At 41.1% G+C, this 24,702-nt stretch overlaps 4 protein-coding genes across 6 annotated transcripts; 2 read left to right on the top strand and 2 right to left on the bottom strand.

The window, feature by feature from the left end:
- Positions 1–21: 21 nt before the first annotated feature.
- On the top strand, positions 22–2,884 carry c5h1orf50 (chromosome 5 C1orf50 homolog). Its single transcript, XM_026307522.1, has 5 exons — positions 22–175; positions 1,404–1,519; positions 1,628–1,714; positions 1,951–2,082; positions 2,570–2,884. Exons 1-5 carry the CDS (start codon positions 112–114, stop codon positions 2,753–2,755), a joined length of 585 nt encoding a protein of 194 aa, XP_026163307.1. The 5' UTR covers positions 22–111; the 3' UTR covers positions 2,756–2,884.
- A 654-nt stretch (positions 2,885–3,538) lies between these two features.
- On the bottom strand, positions 3,539–8,163 carry ap5b1 (adaptor related protein complex 5 subunit beta 1). Of its 2 annotated transcripts, XM_026307521.1 has the most exons (4): positions 8,086–8,163; positions 7,394–7,550; positions 6,085–6,879; positions 3,539–5,626 (listed from the first exon to the last, which is right to left on the bottom strand). In XM_026307521.1, the coding sequence occupies exons 2-4, from the start codon at positions 7,535–7,537 to the stop codon at positions 3,704–3,706; spliced, it is 2,862 nt and encodes a 953-aa protein (XP_026163306.1). In that variant the 5' UTR covers positions 7,538–7,550; positions 8,086–8,163; the 3' UTR covers positions 3,539–3,703. The 2 variants fall into 2 exon arrangements, with proteins under 2 accessions (XP_026163306.1, XP_026163305.1); XM_026307520.1 differs by lacking the exon at positions 8,086–8,163 and having other exon boundaries at positions 7,394–7,744.
- A 151-nt stretch (positions 8,164–8,314) lies between these two features.
- nuf2 (UF2 component of NDC80 kinetochore complex) lies at positions 8,315–13,923 on the top strand. Its single transcript, XM_026308097.1, has 13 exons — positions 8,315–8,512; positions 9,382–9,456; positions 9,567–9,643; positions 9,982–10,043; positions 10,175–10,272; positions 10,754–10,827; positions 12,024–12,117; positions 12,199–12,261; positions 12,351–12,488; positions 12,613–12,753; positions 13,150–13,325; positions 13,463–13,598; positions 13,706–13,923. Exons 1-13 carry the CDS (start codon positions 8,390–8,392, stop codon positions 13,811–13,813), a joined length of 1,365 nt encoding a protein of 454 aa, XP_026163882.1. The 5' UTR covers positions 8,315–8,389; the 3' UTR covers positions 13,814–13,923.
- A 177-nt stretch (positions 13,924–14,100) lies between these two features.
- Positions 14,101–24,446, bottom strand: cfap57 (cilia and flagella associated protein 57). Of its 2 annotated transcripts, none has more exons than XM_026308095.2 (21): positions 24,146–24,446; positions 23,679–23,992; positions 23,337–23,596; positions 22,669–22,843; positions 22,429–22,581; positions 21,283–21,422; positions 20,739–20,904; positions 20,538–20,651; positions 20,244–20,456; positions 18,981–19,154; positions 18,626–18,787; positions 18,052–18,207; positions 17,675–17,768; positions 17,397–17,587; positions 17,134–17,307; positions 16,846–17,004; positions 16,160–16,303; positions 15,919–16,035; positions 15,140–15,274; positions 14,857–15,000; positions 14,101–14,682 (listed from the first exon to the last, which is right to left on the bottom strand). In XM_026308095.2, the coding sequence occupies exons 1-21, from the start codon at positions 24,300–24,302 to the stop codon at positions 14,512–14,514; spliced, it is 3,513 nt and encodes a 1,170-aa protein (XP_026163880.1). In that variant the 5' UTR covers positions 24,303–24,446; the 3' UTR covers positions 14,101–14,511. The 2 variants fall into 2 exon arrangements, with proteins under 2 accessions (XP_026163880.1, XP_026163881.1); XM_026308096.2 differs by lacking the exon at positions 24,146–24,446 and having other exon boundaries at positions 23,679–23,782; positions 23,859–23,938.
- Positions 24,447–24,702: the final 256 nt, after the last annotated feature.

The following is a 24,702-nucleotide window of genomic DNA, read 5'->3' as shown; positions in this document are numbered from 1 at the left end:
GAGTTAAGACTCGCTGGTCTCCGGTATTTTGGAGAAATGTAAGCTGGTTACAGAAGCAGCAGGTGGAAAGTGTTTTGATTTATTGATTGAAACATATTTTTGGAGAGGAGTATGTCAAATCTGACCATGGACAATACAGTCAGCCTTCCTAACCAGTCCGACAAAACCACCGCAGGTACCGTTTCTGGGTGATTTAAAACCACCAAACCTTTCTACACTCGAGGTATCTGACAGTTCTTTGTGTTAAATATGGATTTTATTGAAATAAGCAACATTAGCAGTAGCCAGCGAACGAAAATTCGCATTAACTTAGTGGCAACTTAACTGTACGAGCAGCTGTGATGTAAGGTTAACGACTGAAGCTGGAAGCTGTAACTTACACTGTAACCCAGTGACCTGACAGCAATATTGGACGCACTAAACCCCGTTTAACATTGCCCGATGAATTGGTGTCTGGCTGTATGTGCGCTGGTTACATGGTCGCTAAAATATGTGCAAGCTCAACGAGCTGAAATGTTCTGTGAAGTGTTGTAAGAAGTGTGTAAATGCAGTCGTTGCATCACTGTTTAACAGTTTCATAGCAGCGTTATGTAAAACCCTTGTGGCAGCAGCTGTTGTAGCAGTGCAACAGCAGCCTAGCTGTATTAGTGGCAGCAGTAACTTTGCTGCTGTCGCTGTGATGTACCTGTGATGTAACTGTGAAGTAAGTGTGATGTAACTGTAAGTGTGACGTGCCTGTGAGTAGGTAACTGTGAGTGTTATGTGTGGAGTAAGTGTGATGTAACTGTGAGTATGTGTGACGTGACTGAGCAGGTAACTGTGTAACTGTGAGTGTTATGTGTGGAGTAAGTGTGATGTAACTGTGAGTATGTGTGACGTGACTGAGCAGGTAACTGTGTAACTGTGAGTGTTATGTGTGGAGTGAGTGTGATGTAACAGTGAGTTGGTGTGATGTAACTGTGAGTATGTGTGATGTGACTGTGAGTAGGTAACTGTAACTGTGAGTGTTATGTGTGGAGTGAGTGTGATGTAACTGTGAGTATGTGTGATGTGACTGAATAGGTAACTGTGTAACTGAATGTGATGTGTGGAGTAAGTGTGATGTAACTGTGAGTATGTGTGATGTAACTGTATGTGTGATGTAACTGTGAGTATGTGTGATGTAACTGTGAGTATGTGTGATGTAACTGTATGTGTGATGTAACTGTGAGTATGTGTGATGTATCTGTATGTGTGATGTAACTGTGAGTGTGAGGTGACTCTGAGTAAATGTGATTTAACTGTGAAGTAAGTGTGACGTGACTGTCAGTAAGTGTGACATAACTGTGAAGTGTGATGTGTGATGTGACTGTAAGTGTGAAGTAAGTATGAAGTGTGATGTAACTGTATGTGTGTTTTTGCAGTGACTCTGGTGGAGAGCTGCAGCGCCCCACACGGCCTGGAACTGGTCAGCTCCTACCAGACCAACAGAGTGGGAGACCCCATGGACCTGGTGGCCCTGGCAGCACAAGTACAGAAGGTGTGGACTGAGGTTTTATTCTAAATTATATACAAATCACCCAGTTCAACACAGCAGAACCTCTTGATTTGGGTGATGTCCTGACAGTATTTTTACTGTATTTTTCAGGGAGATGATTTTATCAAAGCCAATGCTTGCAACAAACTCACAGTCATTGCTGACCAGATCAGGTACCTACAGGAACAGGCAAGAAAGGTAAGTATGTCAGTAAATTTCTGTGCGATCTGTTAAAGCCCTAAAGTAGTTATGCTCATATAATCATAGTGTAAGTGACATCTCATTGTGGACTGTTCATCTTGTGACAAATTTTCAGACTTACTGTATAGCAGACTGTTTGAAATGGGGACAGTAATAAAAAGGAAAAAAAAATCCTATTAGTAATTTGAGTATCCTTTCAGTCCAGTGCACATGGTTTTCTTTTCTCTTTCTAGGTGTTAGAAGAGGCTAAAAGAGATTCTGACCTCCACCACGCTGCATGTAACATTGTGAAAAAACCAGGCAACATGTATTACCTCTACCAACGGCCATCTGGACAGAAATACTTTTCCATCATCTCTCCTAGGGTCAGCATTATACTTACACTGACATGTTACACTTCCAGTTACAAAATGCCAGGACAGTAGTTGTTATTTAACATCCCCTGAGGGAGAATCCTCCAAAGCTACCACATGTAAATACCTGACACTGGAAGCATGCATGCAGGGTTGGAGGGGTTTGATGTTCAAAGTTCATGTAGAGGAGGGGAGCTGATAATGAGCAGGTGGCCAAAGTACAGGCAGTTATGGTTCAGTTTGGCTGGGTATGGATACACAGACATGTTGCCACTGGTCAGGGAATAGAATATTAAGTTTTGTAATTGGCATTTGTATTTACAGAATGTCATGGATTAATATCTGGACTGTTTTACAGGAACGTACCAATGAATAGTTTATTTTTGATGGGTTTTTTTTCTTCTATTTGCACAGGTTTTTTAATTTATAGTAAGATAATTTATAGATTTCTTATTCTGGCTGTACTCATGACAACCTGTCTTTGTCCTCTACTCTGAAGGAATGGGGCCCAAGTTGTCCTCACCCATTTATTGGTGCATTTAAACTCCAACACGATATGTCCTGGACCCCAGTGGATGAGGTGGAGAAGAGGGACGCAGAGATTGCCATCATGGACAAACTCCTCAGCCAGAAAACAGCCATACCATCTTACACAGAACCCAACTTTAAAGGCCTCTCCGACTGAACTAACAACGAATGCTGAAACTCAACTGATTTTAGGACTGGGGTCTTATAAAGGACACATGTTTTCCTAATGGACAATATGCTGATATTAAAGCATCACACAGTTTGTGTGACACTTTGATATACTGCCTTAAAGTGCAAATTGCATTACTTTAATTTCTGTGTAAAGCTGTAACATTGAGGATACTTTTCTAAAATGAAAGTATCAAATTGGGCTACTCTAGCAAGCCATTGCATAGACAGTACATCTCACCAAACGTTTTATATATACATTGATTTTCTTCTGTCTTATTTTTATATGGAGGGGGAATAAAATTCTGCTGAGCCATCTGTTGTGCTGCTCTTGTGCAAATCAAGGTAAATCATGTATATTTTAAAATTTTTATTTATTTATAGGTGGTGACTATACACTAAGTAAAAAGGGATGACGTGACAGCTTCCAGAAATGAAGGCATTGTAATTCAACAGCCTCTTGGTCGCTGGTTGCATTATATTTCACAAGCCCTGCTCCTGCTATGTTAATGGTTAGAGCATTAGCCAAACCAAACATTCTCTGTATGAATTAAATAAATATTTCCCAAAGATAATTTTATTATTTTAGTTAGATGTCATCAAGCTGTTTTGTGTGGTAAGTGGTCATATTTCTGCTAAGTTTGGGTTTGTAAGTTATTTGATGATAGAAAAGTGAGTGTATTTCAGATTTTTGAAAGTTTTGATTTGTGGCCTCATATCTTGGCATCAGTTGTTTCAACTGTACATGGAAAATAAATTACAAAATATTTAATTTCACTTGTTCATTTGTTTAATTTCAGAAAAGAAAATGAAACTGCATTAACTTTATTTTAAATCAAACGTGTGGTTATTTTAAGTTTTAGAATTATTAAGCTCGACAAAAATTAATTTTGTTAAAAAAAATAAAAATAAAAAAACCCAGTAATATGCATTACAGTCAACTGTGAGTGTCTTCTTGTGAAGATGTGATGGTCAGTAAGTAAGGACTTATATGAGACAGAAGCTGCCAGTTGTCTGTGGCGATGTTGAAGTGCACAGCATCTTCCTCAGACCTGATCGTCAGCAGCACGTGAGACTGTGGTGGGAGAAAGAAGAGCACTTTGAGATCATCCTTAGTGGACAGCTCTGATATAAGATAAGGAAGGAAGTGTTTATCCACCAGGGCCACCAAAGCCTCCTCTTTCAGCTGGCAGCAGAACAGGCTGGTGGCACACTCAGCCAGGTTATTTTCCCCACTGTCAGAGGAGATTTTGTTCCACAATCCCTCAAACAAGCAGAGTTTGCTTCCTTGTCCCCAAGCCTGGGGAGTGGGCAGAGGCAAAAAGACTTGTTGGAAATTCACGTGGATATCAGGCAGGATGGTGTGCCAGGAGAGTCCATCCTGAGTGGTAAAGATGGCGCTGGCATGGAGAGTGGTGGGGTAGGGTCTTCTGGGCTTCAGGCTTAGGTTCAATATGGGAGAAGGCCTCTCTCTAAAGAGACAAGGAACGCTGATGTCGCTCAGTTCTTCATAGTGATCGTCTGTGAGGGTGAAGTGGAGGCGAATGCTGAAGAGCTCATCAAAGAGGGAGTCATGAGTCCCAGAGTGAGTCAGTTGGAACATTAGGGTGATTTCTGAGGCAAAGTCAGGGTTTTGGAACTGAGCTGTGTAGGCTTCCACTGCTGTGTTTGCCTCATCTGGGCAGGTCTCTGTCCTGTTTGGGTTTAAGTTATTTTCTTGATTGGTCTGTGCTTGAGAATTCACGTTAACAAGCTTGAATATCGCTTTGTCCGTCTGGTGAATTGTTAGCATTCTCGTCAGCCTCTCACTCTCAGCCATGATGCATGATGGCTTCTCAACCTGTCTTCCCCCTTCGATCGCACCCTGTGCCAACACCCTGGCCAGCTTCTCCCGGGACAGTGTAGTGAGGAGCGTGTAGTAGAGGCGAGCGTGGTCCTGGATGTCCGTGTCTCCATAGTGGCAGGAGAGATGCTGCAGGATGTCAGCCAGAGGGATGAGAAGAGAGTCCAGGCTGGGGTGGACAAGCAGGCGGCGGCAAACTGCCAACATATTGTTCCCCAGACGCCAGTCGCCACTCACGCACAGTGAGGAGGATGATGGAGTGATAATGCCGGAGAGGAACCCGAGGGTGCTTTGTTGGGGGATTTCTCCTTCATCTGCCACACGAGCCAGTACCTTGAGGTGCCAGTGGAGGTCCTGCAAGGTGAGCTGGGCAAGTGGGGCCTCTGTGATGACTCTCTGCAGGGATCTCAGGAGTCCCACAGCCCAGTCAGACTCAGATAGCCTATCTTGGGTCCGGTCGGCCAGGTTGATAAGGTGAGGGGCCAGGTTGGTGTGGTGGAGGTACAGCTCACACAGTTTCTCAACCAGGCTCCTCGAGTACCGCTCCACGTGGCACAAGTAATAAAGGAAGAGAAAGGCAGATCTGAAGAAGGTAACGACAATCTCCCTGCTGCCACCGTTCTCCACAATATGCTGCAATGAGGTGAGGTGTTCATACAGGTAGGCCAGCCCCCTGACCTCCTCCCCCTCTACCTCTTCCACCTCCTCGAGGTAGACCAGAGACAGCAGGTTGAGTCGGGCCAACATGGTGGCACTGTCGTTGAACACTGTGGGCACCAGAGCCGACGCCAGCTGAGGGGTCAGCAACACGGGGAGAGTCTCGTCGCCACCGCTGATTGGACGGTTCTCAGGAAAGTGCAGGATGCAGTCCATGTAGAAAAGCTTTTCGGGTGTATTCAGCAGTGGGTGCTGGGAGAGTACGACCAATCGTTTGAGGATGAAGGCTTCGTCTTCAGCACTGAACAAGCTGTCTGTGAATGCACACTTCATCAGCAGAGTGGCGTGAAGAAGACAAACCTGAAAGTATAATAGTATAGTAGTATAATATAATCACTCTTGGCAACAATGCAGATAACTGGTTTGGTCTAAATGTAGAATTTACATGATACTTTTACATTTCTATGATAGGTTAAATTGTTGTGGTGAGTTTGCCTTACTCTCACAGTATTCACACAATATTAAATCACATGCACAAAAGAGATTCACAAGAAATGATACATATATGTATTCCAGAATTACTATTCATAATTTTATCTGACCGATACAACCCTCTATCTTTAATAATCACTCTCCCACATCTATATCAAAACTGTAAGAAAAAAGTAGCATTTGACAAAGTTAGTGCTACTGATTGATTTCTTAAATTGCCTCTACAGAACAAGATGTTTGCTGTACTTTTTGTCAGCAGGATCATTTTTAATATTGTGCAAGAAAGTAAACATGCTGTTTTCTATCTCCATCCATTTGACACAAACCTCACTGGTGCCAAGCAGTCGCAGCAGCTGAGCTCTGAGTAAGGCTGGAGGGACACCAGGCACCATGGCCACCACCTCTGTCAGTCTGTGCAGCAGTGCGGCCTGACACAAAGGAGTGAGGAGATAGGACTCCTCCAAGAGTGAGGACAGGACAGAACGCAGCTCCTTACAATCAGTTCCAGTCTGGAGGGTCGGCAGTGTACCCATGGGTCCCAAGATGAGAGACGACAATATGGCTGCGTCCTTGTTACTCATCACACCTGAGTCCTGGTCTGCTTCCCATGCAACTAATGTATTCCCTCCCAGAAGAGCCTTCAGATGCTCAGCACCTGCTCCTGTTTCCTGTGTGAGTTGATATACAGCATTTCTCAATACCAAAGTATGAAGTCCTGCATAGGCCTGGTGAAGCCCTGAGGTTTCTTGCTGCCGGAGCCCACCCAAGAGCTCGAGACGCTGGGAGAGAAGGCCTGGGCAGCAGGCCTCCAGCTCCCGCAGGCAATCACACACTGTGGCCCGCAGCGAATGTAGAGTACCATCACCATGAATGTCATTGATATCCTGGGATATCTCAAGGAGCAGGTCCAGGAAGTCTTGAGATGCATGAGAACAGCTGCTCACACAAGAAGTGCAGATGAGTACAGAGGTGACGGCCAGGAGCAGGTGACAACGAAACTCTGCAAATTTGGGAGGACACTGGGCAAACACCGACATTAGCTCCAGGGCTGTCTCCTCGGCCACGGAGTCTGAGGGACACAGCACAGTCGGGTACTCACATAGTGGGGACAACAGGAGGACCTGAGGAAGGTCAGTGGTAATAATTAAAGACAGTCCAAAGCACAAAGAGATTCAGTTTAATAACATGAAAATATTATATGACAAGAAGATTTAAGGCATTTTGCTGAAGCATGACATAAATCCATCATGCAAGTTCTTTTTTCTGTCACTTGTATTATCGAGTCACCACACCTTTCTCTCTTTAGACGTTTTTAAACCCCTACATATACTCGTAGTTTGGCATTTAACTATTAACCATTTGACGTGCCATTTAAAAATCTGGTAATTTAGTGTTGGAAGGTGAATAGAGGTCGTAAAATAAAGAAAAGAAATAAAGGGATTTTACATTGAAGCCTGGATTTCACCATTTTAGGAGTTTTAACAATAAGAGTTATTCAGTTATTTTCTTTCTTGTTAGAGCCGCAGACAAATGGTCAACGTCCAGGCCAAGATAGAGTTAATGTGACTAAATAGCTTCTCTACATGAAATTATCTTGCTGTGCATGACACTACGTGTATATACATTTTTGTTTACCTTGATGCTGTAGCTTGCTCTGTCATCCCGGAGCTCACGGAGCAGCTCTGCCAGGAAAGCCTCAGAGCTGGTCCCGGACACAAAGCGGGACGGACTGCGAGAGAAAGCAGAGACCCTCTCGGCCCAGTTCGTCGCCATTAGCATTCAAAGCTTAAACCTCGCCAAAATCAAAAAAGCCAGCTCGTTAGACACCCCCCAGTGTCATTGCACGCATTCAACTTTTTAAAGCAGAGTTTCAAAAAGAGCACATAGCTACTTTTATTAACCAAGGACCCTGACTTCCGCGTTTTGTCACGTGAATATGTGGTGGCCGCAGTGTTGGCGCCCCCCAGAGTCCACGTTTGGTAATTCAGCTGATCCTTGAAGCTGAGTACACACAGCTACGACGAGCCATAGGAAAGCCCTAAAGGCACTGGAGTTTTTTAAAACTGTATGCTCTCTAAATTCGTTGTCTCTCATTTGTTGTGTAACTGTAACAGTTTCTGACTGTGTTACTGACAGTAAGATTGACAAAGACAAATTCTACCCAATAGATTTAATTTAAATAGTAGTAGCTAATCGTAGAAACAATGTTAACAAACATGTTAACAGGATCGACAGGAAGAAACAAACATATTTTAACGGTGATTTAAAAAGATTAAAAATAAGTGTATCAAAAATTAAAGAAAATTTATTTACATTATATGTTTTACCTACGAATGTTTTCTTCAACAGTGATTGTCTACAATTTCTTCCAAACTCTGGGATGTTTACAGGCCTTCTTTTTCTTTCTTGGTTTACATCTTGCCACGCCTGTAGTGTTTATGGTGGGTTGGCATAGTACATGCGGCAGAGGGCGCTGGTGAGCCTGGCCCCTCACTAACAACAGAAGAAGGTCAACTAGACCAATCACATACGCTGTCTCTTACTCAAGACGGAAATCGGTTTAAGGCGCCAGTTTTGTCTTGTTGTCGTCGTTGAATTTGGTTTAACGTTAACGGCGTCAGCGTTGTAACAATGTCTGAAATCACGTTCCCTGTTCACAATGTGGATGTGATAGTGAACTTTTACCGAACAGAAGTTCTGACTGCCCAAGAGGCTAAACATTTGAGCGCCAGCGACCTGAGTCCGACTCCAAAAGTAAGTCAGGGTCTGTGCTGTCTGTTGGACAAATGAGAGGCGTCCAGTGTTGGTGGTGTTAACACCAGCTGTTTTAGAGGAGGCTTGGAGAAAAACAAGCGCTTGTGTTTGTAATGTCACTATAATGTGAGAGCTAACGTTAGCTCCTCTTAGGCTTTATGTTTCATTCAACGTGTTTTTCATCGGAAAAATAAAGCGTGTTTCTCCAGATATTTTTGTTATTTCCAGACAAACTACCACAACAGCACCTTTGGGTGAACAAATTTGAATCAACGTTTTGTTTCGCAGCATCTGCAAAACTATGCCTCCTATGAAATCAAAGTACAAGCGAAAAAAAATGTTTTATTCAAGATAGCAAATATTTCCATTCCTTACAGATTTGTTATTAATGATGCGTATTGCAAATTATTATTGTAATTATTGATTTAATCACTTTAGTTGTTTATAAGCAAAACCAACAAACTTTCAGTGCTTACAGCTTGTCCAGTGAGGTTTTGCTGCTTTAAATTAATGGGCAGATTGAGCAGTAAAGAAAGTAGTAGTTAGCTGGAGCCCTAAAAGCAGACTGTTGCTTTTCCATAGAACAAAGGCTGTGTCCCACATATTTTATGTGGTGATCCTGTTACAAAGAGGACTTTACATGGAAGCTCTAAACTGGAACAATAAGTCTTTTAGTGTACATATAGTTTGTAAGAAAATCTAAACCTATCCTGTACTGATGTTCCAGTTTACACACTTTGGGGATCAGTTGATAACCCACCAGAGCTGAATTAGACAACATGTATTGGAGATGATATTTGTTTTGCTGTTAAGTCTTCTCTGGTCATATAAAGTACAGACTGGTAACTCATGTTCATTTTCTCTTACAGCCAGAAGCAGTTCAAACACTGTACATGAGAGTGTTGTATCTCCTGTATCGTTTCAGACCCGAGTGCCACTTTATGGTGCGTATGTATGTCCAAACATGGTTTATTATGCTAAGACACTCAATTCTTTTCTTGTCCTGTTTCTCTGGTATTATAATGAGGGGTCACTCCCCACTCTCTTCCAACAGGTGCCACCTGAGGAGAACCTTCAGTACCCAGAGTATCATGAGGGAGCAAGTGCTATCATGAGCATCTACATGTGCATGTGAGTTTCCTGGCTGTTTCTCAGTACTCTATGTACCAGTTGACAGAATGGGAGATGTGAAGGTTCCTGATCATGAGTTTAGGTGTATGTGGAGACATATTTGGCTTTTCACATAGCTGCCTAGTTCAGCTACAGAGCGGCAGAGTTTGGAGGGACTCAAAACTCATGAATGCCTCCCTTCTGCTATTCAGATAAGTGGATTCAGGTGAAAATAGTACATTCGAAAAGTTATAGCTCAAGAATAGAATTCTAGTGCTATGTTAATGTGCAAGAGATTTTTTTTTTTTTTTTTTTGGTATTTGCAACTTATTTAAGTGTCATTCATCATCTTTTTTTAGGCGGCAGTTTCTGCCTGTGTGCTTGGTGTATGATTTCTCACTGAGTGACCTTACAGCCCCAAGTAAGTATTTTTTTTTCTTAATTTGTCCTGAGAATGTTTAAAAAAAAAACAATCCGAACGTTTCACTGTCTAATGCTCATCTGACAACTGCTAACCAGTCCTTTGCTAATGCTCTTGCTGTGTCTTTTCAGAGAAACAGAGGACTCTGACTGTTTTAAGCGCAATCATGAACTTTCTTCACTTCAGGAAGCAGAGAATGGAAGTGATGTCGGAGAAGAACGCCAAACTTGTATGTTATAATTAAGTAGTGGGCCGTTGGTGGTGAGCTAAAATTAAGCCTACCGCCACAATCTGTATTGTGGTTCTCTGTTTTGTTTAGTGTGTGCATGAGATCACAAGGGAGACGTGATACACAGTTCTGCTAGTTTCTCTAAACCACTGGTCAATAAGTGGGCTTTACATGTCAAAATACAAAAAATGTGAAATATTTTAACAACTGCATTTGTTAGAAATAGTGTTTCAATGTGATATATGAAAATGAAGCAGACAGGGTTGGAACTATAATGCAGACATATCTTTTGAATGCTCATTTGTGTTTAATTGTATGTTGTAATCTTCACATTTTTAAAATAATTGACAATGCCACCTTGTGTCTTGATAAGGATTTTCTTTTATCACAACCTTGTCATTATCACTGCTGGCAGGTTAGTATTAGGCTGGTCTCAATGCGTTTTGTGTTTTAGTCTAACAGTGTGTTCCTTTGTTGTCAGAGGGGAGACATGGACAGGCTGCAGGCGTACAACAAATCCAATCTAGAAGCAGAAAAGAAGATTGAGATGCTGATGTAAGTTTTAGATAAACATGTGTTGTGTGTGTGGTTTGTTGTTGTTTTTTTGTTTGTTTGTTTGTTTTTTCTTTGTTTTGGTAGGTGACTGTTGAATGCTTAGTGTTGTGGTTTCCCGACCCCATAAATTGTTATCTCCAGTAAAGTAGAGAGGACAGACTTCCTAGGTGTCCTTGATACCAATTCTATTATTGATTCTGCTTATCAGTTCAGTTCCTCTCTTACTGATTCCTGATTGGTTTTCTATGTGTGTGGGGGAAAAGAGCTCTAGGCCTGGATGGGTTTTCAGGATCAGTACAGCTGTGCAATTATTTTTTTCTCCAGAATTCTACCAAAATACAGAAAAACATCAAGGAAACAGTGAAAACACAAGCGATGGTTTGTTCTATCAATCCATATAAACATACTGTTGTTTTAACGTGTTGTATGGATTTTATGTTAGTTTTAAGTGTGGAGCTGTAGTTTGAGTTCAAAAAACTCATTTACATTGATAAGAGGAAGTGATAAACAAAAAGACATGATTCTGAAAAATCGGACAATGTAGAATCTGTTCTAAATTGGAACCAGGTCTTGATTCCCATCCCTTGTTAGTATTTAGTAATCTTCCTGTGAGCAAATGTGACAGTGTGCGAACAGTTGTTATAGCTTCTGGACTCAGGATTTTTCAGGACTCTTGCTGCAGGCCACTTCACTTTCTGAGGCATTCTGTCTTGCACACACAGCGTGTTTAAGGTCTACCTGCAGAATTTTTAATGATAATAAAAAGCTGATAATAACAAAAGAGCCTCTTGGTGCTGATGGTTCTAGCGGTCCCAAGTCATGGGACCGCTAGAACCATTCTTAAAGCTTCAGCTTTTGTTTGTGGAAGTAGTTCATGGTAGATTGTGAAATCTGCTTTGCATCATTGTCCCAGTGTAGCACTGGTTTGCAAAGTTTCTGTGGCTTATCCAGATATTGCATTGTAGACTTCAGTTATTGACTTTTGTGATGAGGTCACAGGTAAGGTTTCCTTGACAGTGGAAATTTTAGGCTGGGTGAGCGCAACTGTTATGTAAAAATCACTATCAATGAATCTGATTGTATACTCATAAGAAATCAACACAAGACAGTAAAATACACACCCTCTCCAGTGGCATGAATGCATTGCGTCACTTTGCGCATATACATGTATACGGATTTGTCTCATTCTTGTTTAGGACCATTCCTCCAGAGCAGAAGGCTGAGGCTGACGAGCTAGCAGCTGCTCTGTCTGAACTGGAGGCCACCACTGTGCATGAATACCAGGAGTCGGTAGGTGACGATCAGACCTCCCAGGAATAATAAAACTTGTGCGAACTCTCACTCAAGTGACATAAACTGATCTCCTTTCAGAATGTAATAAATGAAAGCATCAAAGATTGGAAGACCAAAATTGCAGAGAAGAATCAGAAACTGGTATGTGACTATGACCTAAATATATTATTATTATCAAGGGCATCAAGGCCTTGTAGGAAATAGGTGTGGTCTTTGAATGTGTGTGACAGGCCCAGATGAAGGTGGATGTGAGCAACCTGAAGGAGGAAATCACCAAACTCAAGTCTCAGATTGTGGAGTCTCCAGAGGAGCTAAAGAGCCAGATGGAGAAGATGAGGGAGAATGTCAGACACATCAAGAACTCCATTGTAAGTAGCAAAGAAAACTGGGAGATCAGCGGCTCCTAAAGCATGTGTTGAAGGAGTGCTGAAGGCAAGGTAGAACTGATGTTTGCAAGTAGCTCTGATAGATTTTTGATGGCACAAATTTCAGAAAGAAACAGATGAGCGTGTGGTGGAGCTGCAGAACATGGTGCAGAGCGAGATGCACACAGAGGCTGAGATGCAGCAGATGTACAACCTGCTGCAGGACCTGGAGAGCAGCATGAACACCACCAAGCAGAAACAGGAGGAGGTATGAACCATGTACAAGTGTTGCTCTTGCATGAGACATGTCCCAAGCTGATGGGAAGGAGGTAGCGGGGCTGGCTCAAATGGTTTTGGCTAAAATGAAATTGACGAGGTAGAATCCTTATGTTTACACGGCTGCCATAGTTTTGAATCTGCAGCTCTCTGATTTTTTTCTCTCAGGAAATACTGCTATGAGTGTAGATTTGGGCTCAAGTATCTGCTTTGATTTAAATCAGTCAATGAGAGCAGATATGATCATTTATGACTTTCAACTGATGCTGAGATGAATATTCTCCACCACCATAGGCTGGTAATTCTCAGGCAGAAACATTACACTCTTTTCTTTGTGGTTTGTCACTATGCAGAATAATTTCTTTTTTCTGTGTGTGTTTGTGAGCAGTACCAGGAGCTGACAATTCAGCTTGAGAAGATGCAGAAGGAGCTGAAGAACCTGTGTAACGAGGAAGGCCAGTTAAAGCGAGCTCTGGCAATGAAGCTGGATAAAGAGTCCAAACAGAACATTCGCAGGCAGATGAAGAGAGAGATGAAGGATCAGCATGTTCAAGATGTTTTGGGGTATCTTTAATGCCATACAACATGACATCTTATAATGTCATGGAATGTACAAAGTAGTAAATTTGGATGCATGGAAAGAATTTGACAATCTTGTTCTGTAAAATAAAAGCTTCAAAACCTATATGTATGTTCTCCAGGCAGTGTAACCAAATCCATCAGAAACGTGAGGAGATGGCAGACAAAATCCAAGAGATCACCAGAGAGACGCAGCAGCTGAAGGCCAAGACCCAGAGCCTGAGAGACATCTGCAACAAAGAAACGGAGAAAGCTCAGGTACAACGACTGCGCAGGTTCCTTTTGCAAACATGTCTGCTTCACTGTTCACCTGTTTCTTCTAGTTTCATTCATGACTATGATTTTTTTGACTTCACTGTGTCCAGGGTCTGTTTGACAGGCTGTCAGCTTCTCTTCAGGATTTGCACAGGAGAATTGAGATGCAGTTGGAGGACCTGAAACAAGATATCCTCAAAGTGCCGGCGAACGTCTGAAAGTGTTGTTTTTCTTTTTTGTCAGTCTTACTGTGATTGCATATGTTAACCTTTATTAAGCAAAATTGTATTTAAAAAAAAAAAAATTAAAATTGTCTTTCTTAAATCTGGTTTTGATTGTGTAGCTCAAAGCTTCAGAATCAGTAAATTATACTGTCTTAGAATAGTTTTTGGAAAACTACTACTTTGGAAGACAGCAATAACATAAATCTACAAAAACATATATAGCACACTTTGATACACAATACTTGCTAGTAGGATACATTTATTGTTGGTTTTGTCTTTTTACAGAATTTGTTGATAGTACCATTACTAGACAGCATTATGTCAGTCATACATACTGAAATATGCATAACAGTGCATACCAATGAATAAAATGCTCTAAAAGAAGCATTCAGAAGAAGCTCATGTCAAATCTTTCTTGGTAATTTACTGTTAATGCTTAAGTTCTCATGGAAGAACACTTTAATACAAATTTCTTCAAAAGTTAAACTTATACTAGCTTGTCTTGAGATTCACATACATTTTTCCAGAGTGCATTGTACATTGTTCTAAAAATAAAAAGGTTGCATCTATAAGCTGATCTAAAATTCAAACGTTTTGTGCATTTAGAACTTGCTGTTCATCATGATGGCCTGACAATCTTAATTTGTCCCTGTAGAGGTCCTGTTGATGGAGGATGTGTCCTGGGAAGCCCGTTATCTGACATCTCTGTTTCTCACCTCCTGCTTGGGCTCTTCTGAGTTGGGCCGTAACTTGTTGGACTTCTTGAATGTGGACAGCTGACCTTTATAATCTTTAACTTGAGTCCTCACCACATGCAACTCCTTACGTAGTTCGTTGATTTCAGTTATAAGAGTGACATTCTCCTGCAGAGATGGTCAGAATACCATTCCTTCAGCAAAACTTTGCTCAGATCTCCACAAAAATAATACTGGGTTTTGCCATGTATGTTCGGATTGGATTGGATTATTTATTTATTTTTTCATCTTTTAAGAAAAGCAAGACTGGAATCCTTAATGACTGACTAAAGAAATATTTACCTTCATGATTTTGACATAGACTTTCTCATGTTCCTCAGCAGATTTGGCCAGCTTCATCTTGAGATTATTAACAGTCCTCTCCAGCTGGTCACGCTGCTGACAGAATGCCCTCTGAACGTCTTCATCTACTCTGCTTTTCTCCACCTTGAAAACACCACATACACTTGGGTCACATACTACCTGCATTTTTTAGTGTATGTAAAAAAAAAAAAAAGAGCAAAGTAGAGATAAGACTGACCCCTACTGGAATGAAACCCAGCTCTAATAGGTATAAACCACTAACCCCATTGCTGTGTGGTACATAGCGGGCATACATCATCTGCACGCTCTCCTTCAGTTTCTTTGGCTCTTGGATGAAGCCAGCACTGTTATGGAGGTCAGACTTGAGCCGCTGAAGATGTGTCTCCAAATCTTTGACCTGGCCACAGAAGAGATGTTAAAGATTCCCATGCCGTTCCCTCCTCATGCATGTATGAATTCTAAAGTAACGCTAATATAACCCACCAGTTTGTTAAAGTGGGTATTGTCTAAATTGAGCAAATTCTTTAATGTAGACACAGGTGAGGTAATACAGGTATGTACAGTAAGTTTTGGGTTTTGTAAACTCAGATCTGTAATTATAAATAATGAATGCACAGGATGCACACACATCTAATTCGTCCAGATGCTGAGAATCTTAGAAGAAATCATTAATCACATTACAACCTCAGTTCCAAAAAAATTGGGACACTGTGTAAAATCTACATAAAAAGAGAATGCAATGATTTTCATATCTCATAAACCCATATTTTATTCACAGCAGAACAGAGAAAACATATCAAATGTTTATGTTTGTAAAATTTTTTAAAACAAAAGGTAATTTTGAAATTGATGGCAGGATTTTTCTTAAAATAGTACATTTGGTCATTTTAAACATTTGATGTGTTTTCTATGTTTTGTTTTGAATTAAATATTGGTTTATGAGATTTGCAAATCATTCTGTTTTTATGTAGATTTTACACAGCCCCAACCTTTTTGGAATTGGGATTATAGGATGCTGTGGTATAGAAGAGTTGTGCTGACCTTCTGCATCTCCTTGTGCATCTCTTTATCTCTGGCCCTCAGTTTGAGCCTCAGGTCAGAGATGGTGAGATTCAGCTGAGTGTTGCTCTTGTCTATGTGCACCAGCTCCTCTTCCAGCTGTCAAAGCAGAAAGCGAACAACACCATCAACAATGCACAGCCTGTTTCTATTCATTGTTCATCTGTCATGAGCTCATCTACTTATTTTGATTTTCAGACAAAGGCATCACTCATACACACACCTGATGGACCCTCTCCTTCATTACACTGATGTTTTCTTGTTGAGGCTCCATCTGCTTCTTCAACTCATTTAACTGGCAATCAAGTACAAACTTCAACTTCTCCAGTTCCTGGTTCTTCCTCTTCAAGTCAGCAATGGTCTTATCCTGCATGAGCATGAATGTGTGGAGGGATTTAAATCACGGTAGGTATATATATCCAGAGTTTACTTTTATCTTTACAAATGTAATAGTTGTCATGACTCCACTGCAGAATGTAATCTTGAAATACAACTCATTCTTGGGAGAATTTGAAGAACATCTATTATGGTGAAGTATATTCTCACAATACTGAACATACTGGTTTCTAAATACAACTAAACTGGCACTCCACCTCATCTACTTCAGTTTTCTCACTACAACTGTGAGAAATCTGATGATATCAGAGCTATAACCTTATTCATTATATGAAATGTAGATGTCTTCTCTTATCTTATTATGGTTTTTGTTAAAATAAACATGGAAAGCAAATTTCAGGTTTAAACTAATAAGTGTTACACGGAAATACAAAACTTGAGTATGGAGTATGTCGGAATCACCAGAACAAAATCTGTGCCCACCCTAAGGCGCGGTCTCACACACTGAGATAAAGACACAAGGCTGTTACAAAAAGAAATCAACCTAATTTATGCAATGAAAAATGGTGAAACCTTATCCTGGTTGGTCTTTTCATGCCCAACTATCTGTCTCTTCAGGTCCTCAATGTCACCCTCCAGGGAGCGGATCAACCCCAGCTGCCTCTGACGCTCTTGCTTCAGTTTGTTTATGTCTGTGTTCCTGTCATCAATCTGCCTCTGCAGACTGTAGAACTGAATGATACATAAACAGGAGGAAAGACAGAAAAACAGTTGGGGGACAGTTTTTCATTCTGTGGATGCGATCAGAGACTGAAACCCTGAAAAAAGCGAAACCCTGAAGTCTAAAGAAACTTTTCTCACCTTCTGCGTCATGATACCAGTTTCTCCCTTGAGATTTGTGTTGGTTTCTTTTTCCGTGTGTAGCTTCTTCTCATACTTGATTTGTATATCATGGATCTTCCTTTCCTCATCCTCCTCTACCTGCTTGATGAACTCTTTAAACTCATGGATCTGCTGCTGTGCATCTTCCTGACACTGCATAAAAATAAAAGCATGACAAAATCAAAGAGGCTGTCCAGAGTTTATGCTTTGCTAATACCAAGGCTGTGCCACTACTGACTGACCTGAGCCAGAAGCTGAGTTTTCTCCAGCAGCTTGGCCTCATATTGCTGTGTCAGATGCTCCAAGGCTTGGGTTTTGCTCTCCTCTGTAGACTTCAACTGCTTCTCATAGTCATCCTGCATTTTTAGAAATTTATGCTGAAGATCCTTGTACCTCTCATGCTCCACAATTAGCTTCTGACTGTAGGACAACTCTGTGCACATACAACACAGATAAAAGTTACTCCAAAAAGCTACACTGTTCCTGGATTGTGCTGACACTGATCTAGTCCTCTTCTTACCTAAATCCTTTTGTTCTTTTGAGTGTTTCACCATGACTTCTGCAGAGCACTCCTGGTGCTCCCGCTCCTGCTTTTCCATCTCTGTCTTCATGACCTGTATGTAAAGTACATGTTATGTACCATCAATAAAGCCCTTTCAGTTATATAACTCGTTGCAAGGACAAATGCAAGCACTGTCTTGGCTCAATAGATGCATACACATGCTGCAAATAAGTTCTCTATATTATTTTTTGTTTTGATACCACAAAGTAATGAAGTAATTTTCCCCAAAGAAAATTACTTGCAAAAGATGATTTGTTCTTAAATACGCATTTAAAAATAAATACATGGACTCGATTGTGTTTAGAATAACATTGACTGCTAGGTAGCCAACAGACCTGCTGTGTAGTTTTTAAAGATTCTATTTGCTGAATAAACTTGTCAGAGAGCTCCTTTATCTTCTCATTGTAGCTCATGTCCTTCAGGCGAAGCTGGTACTCATTCTCCATCTGCATCTCCTCAAGATGCATCTTCAGCTCCAGCATGGTCTGTGTCTGCAACATAAGAAGACATGAACACCTGTCAACGCCTATCATCTCAGTGAGATCAAGTCAAGCAAATGTGACATGACAACTTTATTTATAACATGTTTCTCTACAGTACAACATATTATTTTCAAAGAAAATACATATCAGTCACACATACACACTATCTCTTTATTCCTACCCATGACTCGAGAGCAAATCCTCTCATTTTTCAGGAATTACACGCTTCTGTGTTTAAGCCCTCTGGCTGACTGGGGCCTTTTGTTAGAGTTTGCATGTTCCCATGTGTGGGTCTCCTACAAGTGCCATTGTTTTCTTACACAGTGCAAAGACATTCCAGTTTAAGGGATTTAGTGACTCCACATGGCCCTTAGGTATGAATATCAATGCAAATGGTTGTCTATATATAGTGCTGACACACACAAACCCTTTCCTCCAGGTCTGACTTGGTGACGAGGATCTCGTCAGTGTGGGTGATCTGTCTGTTGCTTTTCAGCCCTCGACCCTCCTTATCAATGATCTTCCAGATAAACAAACAGCCGTCTTCAGACACTGTCAGCAGGAACTGCTCATCAAATGTGATCACTATCTGAAAACACATACAATTAGTCAGTGGAATTTTTTCTTAGTGACTAAATGACTAAAAAACGACTTATAAAATGAAGTCAGATCATTTCTGACTACCAAAAACCAGTATTATAACCACATTCAACTCTTTCTCAGTTCGAATTCTGCTCCTCTGTTTTGTTTTGTGCACAATGCACACCAGCATTTAGACTCACCTTGGTTACAGGGCCACAGTGGGCCTGGTACATGATCCATTCCTTTTGGATGGGTAATGGATATTTAATGGCCCTGATGGTTCCTCTGGAGGTGCCAGTGAAGACGACCCTACCAGAGTGAGAAACTGCGAGGGCAGTGTTAGCTACCTCATCAGCAGGAACCTCCCTCAGGATCTGTGGATCCAATGATCAATGCTGAGAGACTCCATTCATAACAACAATAATTTTAGTGGCTAATAGAGCACATATTTTATATTTAGTGTAAAGAGTGTGCAAAATATATTCATATTCATGCATATTTGCCAGATATGCTATCAAACGTGTCAGACACATGGAAATAGCAGCTATAAAGATTAAATTTTGTTGTTGTGAGCTTCAGTATCCAAATACTGAAGGTCCCAATTCATAGTTATTAAGTTTACAAGTGGAAGCTAGGGCCTTTATGTGTTTGAAAGCCTGTAACTGTATACTTTCTGTGCACAATGAAACAAGTTCAAGTTTTGGTTCAGCCGCTGAACAAAGTTGAGCACTGGGCAGCTCAAGAGTCATGTATTTTTCTCATGACTTAGTGGAGGTCAAAAAGCTATCCCTAATTGCCCCCAGAAATAGTATGTAATAAATGTAGGTTTAATTCTGCCTGGAAGTGGTCTAGATGAACTTTAAGTGAACTTATATATTTTTCTGTTGAGGAGAAAATTTATATATAAATTAATATTAATGGATATTTTTGCTAATATTCTGCTGAGGAGGAAACATTTTATTAAAATTGTTGTAATTACACTAGCAAAGACGCTGGGACAAGGCCTGTAAAAAGTGTCACATCATTTTTAGAAGTTGCTACTGCACTATGTGTACTTCAACAAAGGTTTTAGTCACTAAAAATATACAGGGGGCCTTTTAATAAAAATTAGATAAGTCGTTCACCCACACCTTGGAGAAGCTGCAACACTTTTTCTGTAGATTCAGACTCTCCCAGTGTCTTTTGTCTCTTCATATGATCCCAGAATTACTCCACACTGGTTCTTCTTGCTTCTGAAAATAGTTCTTCATGAACTCTAATGGGTTCTTTATGGGCTGCACGATGAATCTGGGATTAATCAGACACCCCCTGATTGTGTTGTGTGATAAGAATCTAAAACATCTAAAGTGTCTAAAACTTCTGCACAGTACTGTATATTAGGCTGTTATTTTATAACTGTTCCACTCATTACAATTTCTGGAAGCTCAGTATAAGAGATACAGCAGTGTATTGTTTTCACTGACCTGACAATCTTGAATCTCCTGCAGGGTGTTGTCTGTTCCCACAGCCAGGATGGTCTTGCAGTCTGAGGAGAAGGCAACATCTGTATAGCTGCATGATTTGAGCACACTCTCTGACTCACGCTTGCCAGTCTGTGTGTTCCACTCATACACCGCACCATCCATCCCACATGACACCAGTCGGCTGTCATCCAGGCTCCATTCAATACCACGCACCTGCCAACAGAAAGAAACTGCATGCTTAATGATAAAGATGACTATTGTTTGCTGCAGAATACATTTGCATGCTTGACTCACCTTTCCACTGTGGGCCTTCAGATTGAGAATATTCTCAAAAGAGGTCACAGAGTAGAGGTGAATGACATTTCCACTGACAGCTGCAAACATGTGGCCACCATGGCTGAAAGCACACTATGGTGAGGAGGGAAGAGGTGAAAGGGACAGTCAGAGACTGAGTGTACTATAAGCAGGTTAGTTTTACTGGAACACAGTCTTTACCTCTCTGCAGCCCCGCACATTGAACTCCTTGAAGGCGCGGATGTCGTCAATAACCAGGTTCATCAGACTAAGTTGGTTTGAAAAGCCCACTAGGAGGAAGAGGCCAGTGGGGTGTAGAGCCACACTATACACCTCCTCCTGGAACTCTTTGTACAGCTCCAGCACTCTAGAGAGAATTCAGAGAGAGCAGTAATTAAACAAAGGAGCATGTCTTTAGCATGCCATATGGCATGTAGAGGCTGCATTTGCTGTCATTTAGGACAATAAATACAGTAACACTGAACACAGAGTTTGATAAATCATTTCCCAAAATCACGTTGTAAGACTAGTACAGTTTGATTGTGTGGGCTGTAGAAGTCAAACCTCAGCCCCACTCCCCAGTCAGAAGTGTAAAATGATTCTCCCTTTTTCCTCCCTCAGCTCCAAACTTCAATGTATTAGCTCAGTTTATTTATATGTGTGAAGACTCCAAGCTATGCCTAGGTGGAGAAATTAAGTTGACGGATAAAGCAACAAGGAGCTTGGGCATGAATTTGTCTCTTACTTAGTCTCGTAGTTCCAAATGCGGACAGAGTGGTCCAGAGAGCTAGTGGCTACTAGGGGTTTCCGAATGCAGATGGATAAACCAGTGATGGACTTGGAGTGGAAGGACTGGGACATGAACTCAAAATGTAGTTGTTCTTCCTAAAATGATAGAGCATTTCAGGGTTAATATGAGACTCAAATTAAGGGGACATTACTTTGATGTCTACAACAGGGAAGAATGTGCCACAGAAGAAATTGAATATGTTGATGATTTAGATGAAGCAACTGCTGACGTAAATTCAGAGAGATATATGGGAGATAAACAGTCTAAACATAACTAAGGTCTTAAAGAAGACTCAAGAGCTACTGTAGTAGAAGATTCATTTATGACAGCTTATAAAGTCATCACTGCTGAAAGCTAAGGGAACACTGGGCTCAACAGAGCTGTGACTTTTTGTCAGCCTGGCTACAGTGCTGAAAGGAATCCTGGGATTGTTCTTATTTTCCTCTATTATTGATGAATAATGCAGCTCTGGCTTACGGAGAGCTTTTTTATATGTTAGTAGACTGTTTTTCCAGGCTAGATAAAATTCTTCTAAATTTGTGGAACATCACTTCCTTGCCAGCCTTCATGATGCCCGCTTTAAGGTACAAATATGTAAACTGTACCATGGAGCTAATCTCCTCTGATTCACTAACTTCTTTTTCTGAGGGGTCATAGTATCAAGTGTTTCATGCCGTGAGGCTACAGCATTGTCAACAACATGATCAACTTGGTAGGGAGTATGATTGAGGCAGCTGCCTTCCACTGTGTTGGTACATGGTAGAAATGTAAATAAAGATTGAATCAAATTTATTAACAGGTTGTCACATAAACGTCTACTGCAGTGGAATCCAATATCTTCAATTCAAAAGTTATTAAAGAATAGTCTGACAAAAGAGGATTTTGGGGAAAAATGGTGGGGGGGGGGGGACTGACTCTCTGCATCCCGATCCCCACTCTGGATTGTCAAACTTTAGGTTGGCTAATAAACTCGGTCAGATTTCTAGAGATGAGAGCCGCACCATGCCATCCCTCGCTACCAGACCGGGTTTTCCCCAGAAAGTGGTCCAATTGTCTATGAAGCCCACATCGTTTGCTGGACACCACCTAGACAGTTACTACCTTGTTCATGTCCACAGAGGATAGGCTGATGCTGTACAGCTGTCCGTTTTCTGTACTGATGGCCAGGGTCTCTCCGGCTGGACTGATGCACATGGTGTCAATCTCTTGACATTCAGCTGGGGTCACCCCATTGCTGTATTTGTCTGGAGGAATCTGACATAAAAGCATATACAAATGATCCCTAAGAAATACACAAAAATGTCTGCATTGTCACCGGTGCTGGTTAGCATAAACATTTACCTGTATCTCCCTTCTCTTTCTATAACTGTCCTCCTCTATCTTTTCAAATAGGCAGACAGTGCCAGGACCCATAGAGCACACAAAGCCCTTGGAGTATGGCTGAATGGCTGTGATGCGAGAGACACTGTGAGCTTCATCCACATCAGTGTCTCTGACCTTTTTCATCTCCATTTGTCTGTACAGGTTGAATAAAATGTAGTGAGTATTTACAGAAGCAGGACAGTATACGTGAGATGGCAAATAATCTGATGTTATGTCAAGTCCAAAAAACATCTATAATGTTCAACTCTAAACAAGTCAATATGTGCCCTTTACTGAAAGCCTCCTAGTGTTCCCATGCACTTCAGATACTATATCATCAGTTTTCTGTCTAATGTTATTGCTAATAATTGAATAAGTCATTCCAAGTCTAAAGGATAAAGTCCTTGTGAGGACAAGAGTCTATAGTGTTTCAGTCCACGTTGAGTCTTTTTTGATTTTTATGAATTAAAAATCATGATCAAGTCAGTGATGGTTTCTGTGTTTTGGTATTATTTCTTAAGATAAAACAGTGTAGCAGTTCAATTATCATTTACATAAAAATAAATTTTGACTTTATAATTGACCATGTGGTCTATGAGAAAACCATCGGTGGATAAAAATAATGTTGACACAAAAATGCTTTTGACCTGTCAGAGTGCTCCTGCACAGTCTTAGAAGTTGTGCTGATCTCTCTTCGCAGGTCCCCTGACTCAAACACCAGAAGTCTGCCTGAGTCTGTTCCAGCGATCACCCGCTCCTCTGACATCCATGTATGGCACAGCAAGGTGATGGTCTCAACCTTTGAGAAGCTGCTCTGTTTGAGGGCTCCCTCTGAGTAGCGGAACAGCTTGAGCACACCAGTTCCACTCACACACACCTGCATGTTGTTGTAAGGGTTGAAGCTGACCTGATGGGACATCAATAAAATAGTATAACATGCTCTGATCATACATGACCTATGCTGCATTACAACAGCATGAAAGACTCACCTGAGTAACAGGGTAATTTGAGCTACTGGTCTTCACTGATGCCAGGATTTTCTGTTTTTCCCAAAGCCAAAAGATCAGCATCCAATCAGGCCCACCTGTTTGACCTATCAGGTACTTGGAATCAGGGGAGAAAGCCATACATACAAACTCTTGAACAAGCATATCACCTGCAGTCAGAACCTTTCTCTTTCTGCCCTGCTCATGCTGCAGGTCAAACACTGTTATGGTGGCCCTCTCTCCAGACTCTGACACTGCCAAATAACGCCTGTTGGCACTGATGGCCAGGGCACGCATATGCTGGCTTTTCTCTGAACCTGCACAGACAAAATATATAAATAAATAAAAGGAATCTAACACTAAATTATATAAATAATAACTAATAAAGACAGTATACTTATTCTTTGAACAAAATACGTATGACTGACTTTTTCAAAACCATTACTGCAGCCAACAATCAGCCAGCCTACCTGGAATGAACCTCTGGCATCTTTGGACGGTGTTGTAGCACACACAGTTGTTTCCACTGGGGAAAACGACAGTTTGCTCATCGAAGAAACACAAATTGTTAGCCACACCTGTCCGTAGACCAACGATGAAATGGGCCTGAGCAACCACCGTAGCCATTTCACACTGGAGTTTAACGATTATTAAAGCCTACACCGTTTTCTTGCATAACCAGTATTACACCAACATATATTCAGTTATTAGTTTTAAACACCAGAAAGACGCACATGCGACTCTGTAGCTAAACTAACCGGGGCAGGGACGTTAGTTTGATTAGAGTCATGTCGCTAGGCAACCCAGGAAATCTCACGAGAACTCTGAGCTCACCCCTACTATTTATTTATTTATTTATTTATTTATTTATTTATTTAGATAAGCTCGGCTTTATTTGTCACATGCACAGTAATACATAGTACAATGTACTGTGAAATGTATTTTTGTACCTCCAACCAACAGCTAAATAAATGTATTTATTTATTTATTTGCTTTCTTTTTAACCTCCTATCTTCCTTTTCAAAAG

The sequence above is a fragment of the Mastacembelus armatus genome, chromosome 5 (genome assembly GCF_900324485.2).
Source record: "Mastacembelus armatus chromosome 5, fMasArm1.2, whole genome shotgun sequence".
Classification (NCBI taxonomy): Eukaryota; Metazoa; Chordata; class Actinopteri; order Synbranchiformes; family Mastacembelidae; genus Mastacembelus; species Mastacembelus armatus.
Note: the sequence above shows the minus strand (reverse complement) of the source record. Positions and strands in the feature narration are given on the sequence as shown.

Bases quoted from the DNA above. Each gene is read 5' to 3' on its own strand.
- c5h1orf50 (XM_026307522.1), top strand. From the start codon at position 112: ATGTCAAATCTGACCATGGACAATACAGTCAGCCTTCCTAACCAGTCC. The intron at 176-1,403 runs GTACCGTTTCTG...GTGTTTTTGCAG, and splicing joins GTCCGACAAAACCACCGCAG to TGACTCTGGTGGAGAGCTGC. The intron at 2,083-2,569 runs GTCAGCATTATA...TCTACTCTGAAG, and splicing joins TTTCCATCATCTCTCCTAGG to GAATGGGGCCCAAGTTGTCC.
- ap5b1 (XM_026307521.1), bottom strand. From the start codon at position 7,537: ATGCTAATGGCGACGAACTGGGCCGAGAGGGTCTCTGCTTTCTCTCGC. The intron at 6,880-7,393 runs GTAAACAAAAAT...GACCTTCCTCAG, and splicing joins GAGCAAGCTACAGCATCAAG to GTCCTCCTGTTGTCCCCACT. The intron at 5,627-6,084 runs GTTTGTGTCAAA...TTATACTTTCAG, and splicing joins GACTGCTTGGCACCAGTGAG to GTTTGTCTTCTTCACGCCAC.
- nuf2 (XM_026308097.1), top strand. From the start codon at position 8,390: ATGTCTGAAATCACGTTCCCTGTTCACAATGTGGATGTGATAGTGAAC. The intron at 9,644-9,981 runs GTGAGTTTCCTG...ATCTTTTTTTAG, and splicing joins ATGAGCATCTACATGTGCAT to GCGGCAGTTTCTGCCTGTGT. The intron at 10,044-10,174 runs GTAAGTATTTTT...GTGTCTTTTCAG, and splicing joins GAGTGACCTTACAGCCCCAA to AGAAACAGAGGACTCTGACT.
- cfap57 (XM_026308095.2), bottom strand. From the start codon at position 24,302: ATGGCTACGGTGGTTGCTCAGGCCCATTTCATCGTTGGTCTACGGACA. The intron at 20,905-21,282 runs GTAAGAGACAAA...AATTCTCTCTAG, and splicing joins ATTTGGAACTACGAGACTAA to AGTGCTGGAGCTGTACAAAG. The intron at 19,155-20,243 runs GTCAGTGAAAAC...TTGGATCCACAG, and splicing joins AGGAGATTCAAGATTGTCAG to ATCCTGAGGGAGGTTCCTGC.